The 13,697-nt window shown below is 36.1% G+C and overlaps 1 protein-coding gene across 17 annotated transcripts in view; it reads right to left on the bottom strand.

Annotated features, from left to right (window-relative positions):
* Nucleotides 1–8,782: 8,782 nt before the first annotated feature.
* LOC123525401 (cAMP-specific 3',5'-cyclic phosphodiesterase 4C-like) overlaps nucleotides 8,783–13,697 on the bottom strand; it is an 831,602-nt gene continuing 826,687 nt past the window's right edge. For all 17 annotated transcript variants that reach the window (XM_045304423.2, XM_045304426.2, XM_045304430.2 and 14 more), the window contains one exon: nucleotides 8,783–13,393. In XM_045304423.2, coding sequence (XP_045160358.2) covers nucleotides 13,076–13,393 — 318 coding nt within the window. In that variant the 3' untranslated portion in view covers nucleotides 8,783–13,075. The remainder of the gene's footprint in view (nucleotides 13,394–13,697) is intronic.

Genomic DNA, 13,697 nt, shown 5'->3' with positions numbered 1-13,697 from the left:
TAACAAATTGAGAGTAACATACAATTTAAGATCTTAAACCAGTCAGAAATGCCTTAAAATAGCTTTTATTACTAAAACAGAAGTGCTTAGATATAAAACGAAGGACATCCAGTAGGTGAGGTCATAGACTGTACAGACTTGAGTATGTCCAGGTCTCACTGGCTGCTGTACCTAAAGTCACCCTTTTAGCAAGAAAGTTAATACTATTTGGACCAAACTCTCAGGAAATTGCAGAGAGTTGATCTCTTTCCCTATTTGGCAATGGAAACACTAGGATATCATGATGTTGATTCAAAGACATCCTCTTACACAAACTTCAACAAAAAGGCCAATCAAGTACGCTAATTGCAGTTTATAATAGTTCAAGCTGAACATCATTAATAACTTGTGTGTTAACAGTTTACAGTACTGAGTGATTTGCCTGATCCAAGAAATTATTGAGCTCACAATCTATATCCCGGCACAACCAGTTTCTGACTGCTTAACAAGTTTTCTGTTCGGTTTTGTTCACATGCAAGTCCAACTCTTTGGTTTATTGTCTCATACTTTCTATCAGCGTAAATGCTATAAAATCATACCATTTAAGTTTCAAGCTTCTTACTGAATCCCTGGCATGATCTCTAATTTTGAAAGTCGTCAGTAGGAAGTCATGCTGGAAATTTACATCCTAAATCCGACCATGTGTGGTATTTTAACTCTAACAAAAAGAAACAGCTGCAAACTTTTACTGTCTCCTTTCACCATGGCAAACATAGAACACCCACAAATCAAGTCTGGTAACAAACATCAAAACTAACATGGCAGATCAATATACTGTAGGTACACTTGCATGAATTGGCAGCTACACTACAAGGGGTAAGGTAAAGTAAATGGCAAGCAATAGTTTAATAGTGAATTATCTAAAAGAACTACTGTAAAATCATTTAATTTCGTGGGCAAGAAATTTCATGGGTTTGGTCAAAATGGCAATTTCATGGGGATATGAATTCGTGGATTTCAACTTTAGAATATAAAATGAATGGACATTTTACTTGTTTGTTGGGATTAAATTTCGTGGATTGCCTCAACCACGAAAATTAGTCCCCCGCATATATTAATGATTTCACTGTATATCAGGTGCACAATAACTTGAGAGAACCTAGATGTCACATTGATAACTGTCAGAGATGACAATGTTTTACTTTACTGCTAAGCTTTTGAATCTCCGAATATTTCAAAATGCTCAGAAAATGAAACAAGTGGGTCATTGACCCTAAGCTCTCACCTGTGTACAAGGCTTCAAGTGTCTTTGTATAACGTAATGGTAAAAGTACAGAGTTAGGTTTCTTCTATGTTAGCCTATATTATATACATGTCACACACAATTTGGAAGTAAGGGCAATAATCAGAATTATGATAGACAGTACAACTCTGATATCACACCCCAAATATCAAGGCTCTAGCTATTATTGATTCAGAGAAGATTTTCAGTTTCTTATATACAAGCCTATAGAAGTACATGTCACAAACAGGGGCATGGATATATTTGACCTTAGGGCAGTGGTAGAGAGTCACATGCCGAATATCAAAGCACTAGAGAAAAAGATGTTTAAAGTCTGATAGCTAAAAACCCATTTTTAACCAAAAAGACCAATATGTTCAATGAACCGGAACCATTTGACTATCTTTGAATGAGGGCTATCCAGAGATCATTTCTGTAAAGTTTCATTAAAATCCATTCAGTGGTTTTGGAGAAGACGTTGTTTCAAGAAATTGTTGATGAAAAGTGACCACGCCCTCTGGTGGCCATGTTCTTTTACGAATCGAAATAATTTGAATAGTATTGGTAGAGGGTCACACAAGGACTATTTGTGTAAAATTATTTGAAAATTGGGCCAGCAGTTTCACACAAGAAGATTTTGAAGTTTCCACTATATACATATAGGGAAAAGTGACCCTGCATATTTTGAACAATCTTGGTAGAGGGTCACACAAAGGCCATATGTATAAAATTTTTTTAAAATTGGGCCAGCAGTTTCACACAAGAAGATTTTATAAATTTGCTCTATATACATATAGGGAAAAGTGACCAACAACCTTGGTAGAGGGCAACATTAGGACCATTTGTGTGAAATTGTTTTTAAAATCGGATTATCAGTTTAGGAGATGTCGTTTGAAGATTTTTCTATTTTTAGCTCTGGTGGCCCCTGTGTATAATCAAGCGGAAATGTTTGAACAACTTTGGTAGAGGACCACCCAAAGAACATCCAGGCCAAGTTACGTCAAAATTTATTCAGTGGTTTTGGAGAAGATGTCGTTTAAACAAAATTGTTGACGACGGACGACTTGACGAATGGACACAGCATGATCACAATAGCTCACCATGAGCACTTTGTGCTCAGGTAAGCTAAACAAGAGGGCTTCAGGGCCCTGTATCGCTCACCTGACCTATTGACCTAAAGATCATCAAGATTAACATTCTGACCAAGTTTCATTTAGATATGGTCATAAATGTGGCCTCTAAAGTGTTAAATAGCTTTTCCTTTGTTTTGACCTGGTGACCTAGTTTTTGACCCAACATGACCGAGATTCAAACTTGACCTAAAGATCACCAAGATTTACATTCTGATTAAGTTTCATGAAGTTACAGTCATAAATGTGGTGTCTGGAGTGTTAACAAGCTTTTCCTTTAATTTGACCTAGTGACCTAGTTTTTGATCCCACCTGACCCAGATTTGATTGTGACCTATAAATCATCAAGATTAACATTCTGACTAAGTTTCATGAAGATACAGTCAAAAATCTGGCTTCTGCAGTGTTAACAAGCTTTCCTTTGATTTGACCTGGTGACCTAGTTTCTGACACCTGATGACCCAATATCAAATTCGTTCAAGATTTTATTGAGGGTAACATTTTGACCAAGTTTCATTAAGATTGGGCCAAAATTGTGACTTCTAGAGTGTTAACAAGCTTTTCCTTTGATTCGACCTGGTGACCTAGTTTTTGACCCCAGATGACCCAATATCGAACTCGTCCAAGATTTTATTAAGGGTAACATTCTGATCAAGTTTCATTAAGTTTGGGCCCCAATTATGACCTCTAGAGTGTTAACAGTCAAATTGTTGACGACGGATGACTGACGATGGACACGGGGCGATCACAAAAGCTCACCTTTGAGCACTTCGTCCTCAGGTAAACTAAATACTGTTGTAGAGACAGGCATCAGAATTGCATTGGTATAATAGTTTTGTATGGTATGCTTCACAAATTTGGTAGGAAACATTGGTTAAGGAATATACATTTAGTGCAAAAGATAAATAATCAATATTGGTAGTAGCAAAGGGAGCTTGCAGGTTTTTGGCAAGAAGAAAACTCTCCTGAAAACGTGGTACTGATACATAAAATGATTTATATTTCAAGTATCAAAACTTAGGGAGAATAGGTTTCTAACATGATCTGTCGCTGCTGTAAACAATGAAACAATGGTAAATCTGGCTGGTAAAGATTTTTATCATACAAAGTCTTAAACAGTCGAAAATAGGTGGTGGTCGTAAATACAGTATAGTTTGTCAGATAAATCATATATCTTTATACTACTGCATAGTTTGAGGAGACCTATGTTTTATTGTACGTAGTTTATTAACCTTAGTAGTATATTCCAGTGATTTTACGGTTGAACAAGAGATCACAGAGTGATCTTGGCGCCCACCAATGTGCCATTTTTGAGTGTTCCAAATTTCAAGACTTATTGACAAGCTCAAGGTCAAATTTCATTTCCATACACAACACTGTGCATGTGGTTCAAATTCGAAAGCTGTAGCTTGAGAAATGTGAAAGTAGGTCACTAGATCAATTTGAAGGTCAAAGTTTGTTTCGGTAAATAAAACCATGCATGTGGTCCAAATTTGAAGGCTGTAGCTTGAGAAATGTGAAAGTAGGTCACTGGGTCAAAATCAAGGTCAAATTTCATTTCGGAACACAAAACTAAGCATGTGGTCCAAATTTGAAGGCTGTACCTTCAAAACTGTGAAAGTAGGTCACTAGGTCAATGTCAGGTCAAAGTTTTTTCGATACACAAAACTATGCATGTGGTCAAAATTTGAAGGCTGAAGCTTGAGAAATGTGGAAGTAGGTCACTAGGTCAAAATCAAGGTCAAATTTCATTTCTGAACACGAAACTATGCATGTGGTCCAAATTTGAAGCCTGTACCTACAAAAAATGTGAAAGTAGGTCAATTGGTCAATGTCAAGGTCAAAGTGTTTTCTGGTGCACAAAACTATGCATGTGGTTCAAATTTGAAGGCTCTATAGCTTGAGAAAATGTGAAAGTAGGTCACTAGGTCAAAATCAAGGTCAAATTTCATTTCGAAACCAAAATTATGCATGTGGTCCAAATTTGAAGACTGTACCTTCAAAAATGTGAAAGTAGGTCACCAGGTCAATGTCAAGGTCAAAGTTTTTTTCGGTACATAAAACTATGCAGGTGGTCAAAATTTGAAGGCTCTAGCTTGAGAAATGTGAAAGTAGGTCACTAGGTCAAAATATGTCAAATTTCATTTTGAAACACAGAACTATGCATATGGTCCAAATTTGACGCCTGTACCTTCAAAAATGTGAAAGTAGGTCACTAGGTCAAAATCAAGGTCAAAGTTTTTCCCGGTGCACAAAACTATGCATGTGGTCCAAATTTGAAGGCTGTAGCTACAAAAATGTGAAAGTAGGTCACTAGGTCAAAATCAAGGTCAACTCATGTCAAGGTTCATCTGCCACTCAAAAATATACATGTGGTCCAAGTTTGAATGTTGTAGTTATTGACAAGAAGATTTTAAAAGCTTTTCCCTATATAAGTCTATATGAAGCATGTGACCCCCGGGGCGGGGCCATATTTGACCCTAGGGGGATAATTTGAACAAACTTGGTAGAGAACCACTAGGTGATGCTTCATTACAAATATCAAAGCCCTAGGCTTTGTGGTTTGGACAAGAAGATTTTCAAAGTTTTTCCCTATATAAGTCTATGTAAACCATATGACCCCCTGGGCGGGGCCATATTTGACCCTAGGGGTATTATTTGAACAATCTTAGTCGAAGACCACTAGATGATGTCACATACAAAATATCAAAGCCCTAGGCCCTGTGGTTTTGGACAAGAGGTTTTTCAAAGTTTTTCCCTATATAAGTCTATATAAACCATGTGACCCCCAGGGCGGGGCCATATTTGACCCGAGAGAAATAATTTGAATCATCTTGGTAGAGAACTACTAGATGATGCTTCATACCAAATATCAAAGCCCTAGGCCCTGTGGTTTTGGACAAGAAGGTTTTCAAAGTTTTTCCCTATATAAATCTATGTAAATTATAGAAATAAACAAAGGGCCATAACTCACTCTTAAATTGTTGAACCAGTCTGATTTTCAGGGGGACACAACTAGGGTACCAATAAATCATTCTGACAAAGTTTGGTCAAAATCCCCCCAGTAGTTTTTGAGGAGATGCGATAACGAGAAATTGTTAACGGACGGACGGACTGACGGAATGACGGACGGACGGACCACGGACGCAGAGTGATTTTAATAGCCCACCATCTGATGATGGTGGGCTAATAAAAGATGCAAAGGAATGTGTGCTCACTGTTTGAGACCAGTTATTTAGATTCTTACACATCAAAAATTACATTCTACATTCTTGACAACATCCACCAAATATTTGCCAGTTTTGTGTGGGGTTTTCCCAGCGTGCTGTAACATTTGAGGCTATGATGTAACCAAAGTGACATACAAACATTGATTTTATTATGCTCCCCGAAGGGCGAGCATATTGTTGTCGCTTTGTCCGTCCTTCCGCTCGTCCATCCATCACACTTTTCACACAGGCTTGTCCGGAGCATCATTTGAAATGTATTAATGGCATTTCATTGAAACTTCACATACTCATAGAGGCCATTGACGGAAAGTGTAGTGTTAAAGAATCTTAACTATTTCTTACCTAGTTTTTGAATTATCTCCCTTTATTATACAAAATAAGGCTTGTCTGGAGCATTACTTGAAAAGTACAGTATTGATGGCATTTCATTGAAACTTCATAAAATGATAGAGGTCATAAATGGGAAGTGCAATATCAAATAACCATAACTCTACTTTACCTAGTTTTTGAATTATCTCCCTTTATTATACAAAATAAGGCTTATCTGGAGCATTATTTGAAAAGTATATATGGCATTTCATTGAAACTTCACAAAATGATACAGGCCATTGACGGAAAGTGCAGTGTCAAAGAACCATAACTCTTTCTTACCTAGTCATTGAATTATCTCCCTTTATTATACAAAATAAGGATTGTCCAGAGCATTCTTTGAAAAGTATAAATGGCATTTCATTGAAACTTCACAAAATGATACAGGTCATTAAAGGGAAGTGCAATGTCAAAGAACCATAACTCTACTTTACCTAGTTTTTGAATTATCTCCCTTTTTTATACAAAATAAGGCTTGTCCAGAGCATTACTTGAAAAGTATTAATGGCATTTCACAACTTCACAAAATGATAGAGGCCATTGCCTTAAAGTGTAACACCCGTAGGTGCTAAGTCAGTAATGGCAGGCAGAAGAAATTAAAGTCAACACAGTTTTAAGTTCATGGTTGTAATGAGCAATATAGACTGCTAGAAGTTTTTACTAACTTTATAACTGATTCAGTAGTCCTTAGCAATACATCACAAATTGGTAATTTTGATGTAAATAGCTCGAAATATCTATAATCAGATGTTCATTACCACTTAAGCAACTTTTGAACCATGATAATTAACTGTACCTCTCATTAAAATAGGTGTATTAAGTTATCAGGCATACAATAAGTCACGACTAAGTTTTACTAGTCGCGTAGCAGTTTACAAAGAGTAGTCTGGTTTCAATATATACTTTTTACGTAGGCGTGAAGGTTAAGGTTTTTCCAGTGACACACTTATATTTATAGAGAAAAAGTCTGACAAGAAAAGTCTAACACCAATGAAAAAACGCGGTCTAAAAATGTCGACCAATGAAATGAGCCGTTACAGCCAGCATCTCTGGCAAATCTATCAGAATGCCGCCATCTTGAAAGACATCTCGCAGTTGAAATATCTTTAGTGATAAAATACATAAATGTAACCAGTCGAAAGTTATCTATCATTAAACAAATGGATGCTTTGGAATATAAGGAATTTATCCATGCAAGTTAAGGTTGGTAGAACTGCTTATTTTGTCAGGTAGAGGCGAAAGACATATGTCTTTCACAAATGAAGTGAGCGAAAGACATTTCAAAATATGGCGCTCACTCAACTTTTGAGCAGAATCGAGCTGAAAACAGCCTATAGCATATGCTACAGTAAAAGTTAAATTGACAGAATGATGGTAAAAACCTTACTTAAAAACCTTGAAATAATGATTACTTCAGATTCACTGAAGAATACTGTAAAGATTGCTGGAAAACTTAGCATTACAGACAACCGGAAGTGAAAGATTCCGCGTTAAATCTCAAAATATTCTTGAAAAAATCTGAAGAAATCATGCATATATCAGTCTAACATCAAACTAAAAGTGACTAAATTGTTACATAATGATAATGTGACTATTGAACTAAACTGTTTTTCAAATGGAACTTGATTTCAAGAAGACTGACTAAGTCTTTCTGTTCTATCAAATGTCTATCAGTTCTGTCAAATGTCTATCGGAATGCCTATCAGTTCTTTCAACTTCAGATATTAGGATCTAGCTTTCTTGAGGCGTTAAAAAGTTTATAATATAGAATTTCAGGTCTTATTGTACAATAAAAAAAACACACATAGATATAAATAACAACTGAAGGTTGTTATAAAACTACACTATATGTCCCTTGCTTTCATTATCTCCCTTCATTCAATTTTCTTCTTTTCATTATCTCCATTTTTATGCCCACGAAGGGAGGCATATTAGTTTTCAACTGTCCGTCCGTTTGTTAGTCACAACGTTAACTTTTTGCATGAAGGCACTTTACTCACGAACCACTGCACCCAGGACCTTCAAACTTCACATGCTGGTAGTACTTATCGAGTGCACGATCCCTACTGACTTTGGGGTCATCAGGTCAAAGGTCAAGACGCTGCAGTGGCATTTGTCACCATTAGTGACAGCTCTTGTTTTTTGTTTGTTTCCAATACGTTATTCCCCATATTGGGACAAGCACATGCATACGGGAGCATCATTCGGTTTTACCAATTCCTTGTTTCATAAAAATGTGGGTCTCAGTCTTCTTTGTGTAATGTGAAAAGTAATATGTGTCATGTTAGAACACAGCCATATTTCAGACCACTTCCATAGTACAAATTTTTCAAAGGCCTCCAGTTATTTTTTATACAAGAAGTTGATCCCTTTTTTCATCAACCTCTGACATGGGAAATTGTAGGATGAAGTATTACTAGAGAAACTGTATTTTCAATATGTACTTGTATGAGAAGTAAATATGCTGAAAATTGCCTGATAACTTTAATAGAGGAGCTAACTACCTGTAAATATACCAGGTACTCTTTTAAAACTTCAGATTTTGTTTTTACAAATTGATTTTTTATGTACAGAATAACTGTGTGCATGTCCTTCAATGATCCAAATTTTCACACCTTGGATGTTTATTGAAATAAAGAAAGAAATCCAACACATAAAATACGTTCCCTACAAGTATGACATCACAACCTCTCTACTATTTCAAGCAACTGTTGTTTCTGTACCAGCGGGACCTTTCAAAAGATATTCTGAGGTACAGTTACTAATATATATATATAAACAACAAAGAAACATTTCAGTTTTCCAAATTTTATTTTTAACTAGGCTGGGCTGCTAGAAATCATGGGATACACAACTGTCATGGAAGAAATGTGATCTGGAATCTGTAATTGTTACATTATCATGTAAGAGAAAAATACATCACTTTAGTCAAGCTTGAATTAAACAAAACACCTCTGAAACAATTTTATTCTACAAGCTAGTTACTGGTCACTTGGAAATTTAAATATTGAACACTGTAAATGTTTTAGATAAAAACGTTTTCACAAATGTTTTCAATTTTTGTTTTAAGAAACACATTGAGCAATAAAACTGCCAGAAAGGAAAATAAGGCCCATGAATAAAAACATGACCAAACAATACGATTGTTCACTTTTGGGGAAGAACTAAAAGAAGAAAAAGCGCAAAGCATTCTTGTAAGTTTCGAATTTTTTGCAGTTACCCATGATCCCTAGCAAATATCACAGAGTGATTGGCTGATGGATTTCCAGTGACATGAAATGGTCACACATGCCATTTATTTGTAACTAGCTGGCATTATTATAATAAATACACTACAACTGATTTAAGAAAGAAAAAACTTACACTATAATTTGCGTAAACTTTCCGAAGGTGTAACTTTACATACATTTATAATGATGAAATATGAAACTTATACCTACACAGAATTCGATATTACACAAATTTATGACAAAAAAGTTCATGTTACCCTATGAAAAAACAGACAATACAAACTTGTAATGCTGTAAGCACAAATTTCTGATTTTAAAAATGTGCTTTTTAAAAACACCATGTATGATTTTTAAAGGGGAAAAACTGCTTCACAATGAAAACAAGAGGACCATGATGGTCCTGAATTGCTCACCTCTTCCCACATGACCCAGTGTTGAGTATGACGTCGTTTTTTCTATTATTTGACATAGTGACCTAGTCTTTGAGCTCATGTGACCCAGTTTTGAACTTGACCTAGATATTATCAAGATAAAAATTCTGACCAATTTTCATGAAGATCCATTGAAAAATATGGTCTCTAGAGAGGTCACAAGGTTTTTCTATTATCTGACCTATTGACCTAGTTTTCGAAGGTATGTGACCCTGTTTTGAATTTTATCTAGATATCATCAAAGTGAACATTCTCACTAATTTTCATGAAGATCTCATGAAAAATATGGCCTCTAGAGAGGTCACAAGATTTTTCTATTTTTATACCTACTGGCCTAGTTTTTGACCGCACGTGACCCAGTTTTGAAACTGACCTAGATATTATCAAGGTGAACATTCAGGTCAATTTTCATGAAGATCCATTGAAAAATATGGTCTCTAGAGAGGTCAAAAGATTTTAATAATTTTAGACCTACTGACCTAGTTTTTGACCGCAGTTGACCCAGTTTCGAACATGACCTAGATATCATCAAGATGAACATTCAGACCAACTTTCATACAGATCCCATGAAAAGTATGGCCTCTTGAGAGGTCACAAGGTTTTTTCATTATTTGACCTACTGACCTAGTTTTTTAAGGCACGTGACCCAGTTTCAAACTTGACCTAGATATCATCAAGGTGAACCTTCTGACTAATTTTTATGGAGATCCATTCACAAGTATGGCCTCTAGAGAGGTCACAAGGTTTTTCTATTTTTAGACCTACTGACCTAGTGTTTGACCGCACGTGACCCAGTTTCGAACTTGACCTAGATATCATCAAGATGAACATTCAGACCAATTTTCATGAAGATCTTGTATAATATATGGCCTCTAGAGAGGTCACAAGGTTTTTCTATTTTTAGACCTACTGACCTAGTTGTTGACGGCACATGACCCAGTTTCAAACTTGACCTAGATATCATCAAGATGGACATTCAGACCAACTTTCATACAGATCCCATGAAAAATATGGCCTTTAGAGAGGTCACAAGGTTTTTCTATTATTTGATCTACTGACCTAGATTATGATGGCACGTGGCCTATTTTCGAAACTGACCTAGATATCATCAAGGTGAACGTTCTGACCAATTTTCATGAAGATCTTGTAAAATATATGGCCTCTAGAGAGGTCACAAGGTTTTTCTACTTTTAGACCTACTGACCTAGTTTTTGAAGGACGTGACCCACTTTTGAACTTGACCTAGATATCATCAAGGTGAACATTCTGACTAATTTTCATGAAGATCTCATGAAATATATGGCCTCTAGAGAGGTCACAAGGTTTTTCTATTTTTAGACCTACTGACCTAGTTTTTGACCGCACGTGACCCAGTTTTGAACTCGACCTAGATATCATCAAGATGAACATTCAGACCAACTTTCATACAGATCCCATGAAAAATATGGCCTTAGAGAGGTCACAAGGTTTTTCTATTATTTGACCTACTGACCTAGTTTTTGAGGGCACGTGACCCAGTTTCGAACCTGACCTAGATATCATCAAGGTGAACGTTCTGACCAATTTTCATGAAGATCTTGTGAATGCCTCTAGAGAGGTCACAAGGTTTTTCTATTTTTAGACTTACTGACCTAGTTTTTGATGGCATGTGACCCAGTTTCGAACTTGACCTAGATATCATCAAGGTGAACATTCTGACCAATTTTCATGAAGATCTTGTGAAATATATGGCCTCTAGAGAGGGCACAAGGTTTTTCTATTTTTAGACCTACTGACCTAGTTTTTGAAGGCACATGACCCAGTTTCGAACTTGACCTAGATATCATCAAGATGAACATTCTGACCAACTTTCATAAAGATCCCATGAAAAATGTGACCTCTAGAGTGGTCACAAGCAAAAGTTTACGGATGCACGGACGGACGACGGACACCGCGCGATCACAAAAGCTCACCGTGTCACTTTGTGACAGGTGAGCTAATAATTTTTTCTACAATGATTCTCAACTATAACTTCTACCTAGTTTAGTCTACAATAAAACCATTTGACAACTGTGGCTGCAGTTTTAACCCTTACCCTGCTAAATTTCTATAATGAACTGTTCCATCTTCCAATTTGGACAGTACCATTAACTGTTTAAAAGGGGTACTTACCAAAAATATACCCAACTGAATAGCGAACAGTGCAGATCATGATCAGACTGCACGGATGTGCAGGCTGATCATGATCTACACTGGTTGCAAAGGCAGAACCAGTCGTGTCCAGCATGATAAGGGTTAAGAACTATGTAATGTTGACATAGATTTTTTTTTAGCATTACTTCAGATAAAGAACCAACAGTATGTAAAACATTATTTCCGACTGAGGTAATTTAGATTTTATGGCAGTACAGCCGCGTATGGCATTTCACGTCAATTTTCATCAGCCTTTAGTCCACAGATTCACAAGGGCTATAACCCTATATATGAACAATTTTACAAGCGTTTATTTTAAACGCTGAAGCTCATCAAACTTGTAGTACAAGCGGAACAATCTTTAAACCAATGATTAGAGCCCAAACAAACCTTATTTAAATAAAGTCTTAAAACATCTTAATAAATTAAAGCAGCAAACATATACAGAAACAACTTTTTAAAATACAATTTCATGATTTTAATATGGTAAAATAAATGATATGATAAAATGTATAAAACTGGCTTGTACTGTTACTTTCCAACAGCAACACCACTAAAGCATCACTAACATTATGTAAAAAAGAATAATCTCCCTTTGGAACTCTCCAAAACAGGAAGCTCAAAAATGTTGTACCAAAAAGTCTTCGCAAACAACTTCCTGTTTTTCAAAATAACAGAAGCAGAAGTTTGTTTTCAAATACAACAATTCAGTCTGCTAAATGCCTTGAAATGTCCAGTCTATTTGCCTTTTTCAGAGCAAATGCATGCACAGTGAACATGGCTGCAACATGAATATACATGAACATATAATTAATGCCGAGCTGTTTTCACTTTACAAAATACCCGCCATTTCGAAATCTGCAACATTTTCTTCCCAAAGTTTCTTCTGTTCATAACTTAAGAGACAGACAAATTCAAACTGTTCTACCTTCACTAAGCTTTTCTCTTGTAGTTCCGAATTTGTTTACCGTAATTTCTCACTACTACTACGGCAACAAAATAGTCAACTGTCCAAACCCTGGAAGTTCTCCCTGAGAAATGATGTCATCTTCCATTCTACACCATCACTTGTTGTCATGGCGACATGACATGACTAGTCCCCATGTGGAATCTTGGGAGACAGCTGACACGGCCCTAATGACACGTTTCAAATTTCTAAGCGCTAATGTCATCATACGGGGCCGATTAGGCCATGGAATACTTTAATGAGTAAACTGTATCACAATTATGCAATATTTTTTTCTACAACCAGCTACTGTCCTTTTTTACTTTGCTGTTTCGATGAACTAATTTTACTGTCAGTTAATTTGATAACAACATCACTACCGTGATGCTCGTTTTCATTGTCACTTTCTTTCTCTTCTTCAATGTCAAATTGAAATTTACTGTCCGCTGATTTCTCCTCAGATTTAGCACTAGAACAGAAACTTGATGAAGGACTGATTGGTATCATGCTCTGAAACCAGTCACGGTTTTCTTCAACTTGATCAAGTATTTCCTGGGCATCTGGGTACACCAAATCGGCCCAAGTCTCCCACATTGGATGTAAAATGTAGTCGATAAACCCGACCTAAAAGTAAGCAGGGAAAAAATTAGTTAAATCTAAAATGGAACAAAGAAATTTATACTTAAAAAAAATAAATCAAACTACTCAAATTGACCTAGACAAGTTCAATAATAGAAATAAACTATTCTGTTTCAAAACAACATATTGTAGTGAACCCCTAATCACAATTGGTATTTTCTGTTCATTTATGTTTTATCTGTATGTGATTTCAACAATATCCTCCTGTTGTGAAAATGGACTATCTGTTATTGTTACAGGGTGCCTAAATCGAATATAGAGAATAATGTAATCCTATGGAAGTTGACGA

This window comes from Mercenaria mercenaria, chromosome 3 (genome assembly GCF_021730395.1).
Source record: "Mercenaria mercenaria strain notata chromosome 3, MADL_Memer_1, whole genome shotgun sequence".
Lineage (NCBI taxonomy): Eukaryota > Metazoa > Mollusca > Bivalvia > Venerida > Veneridae > Mercenaria > Mercenaria mercenaria.
This window is presented reverse-complemented; position numbering and strand designations above follow the sequence as displayed.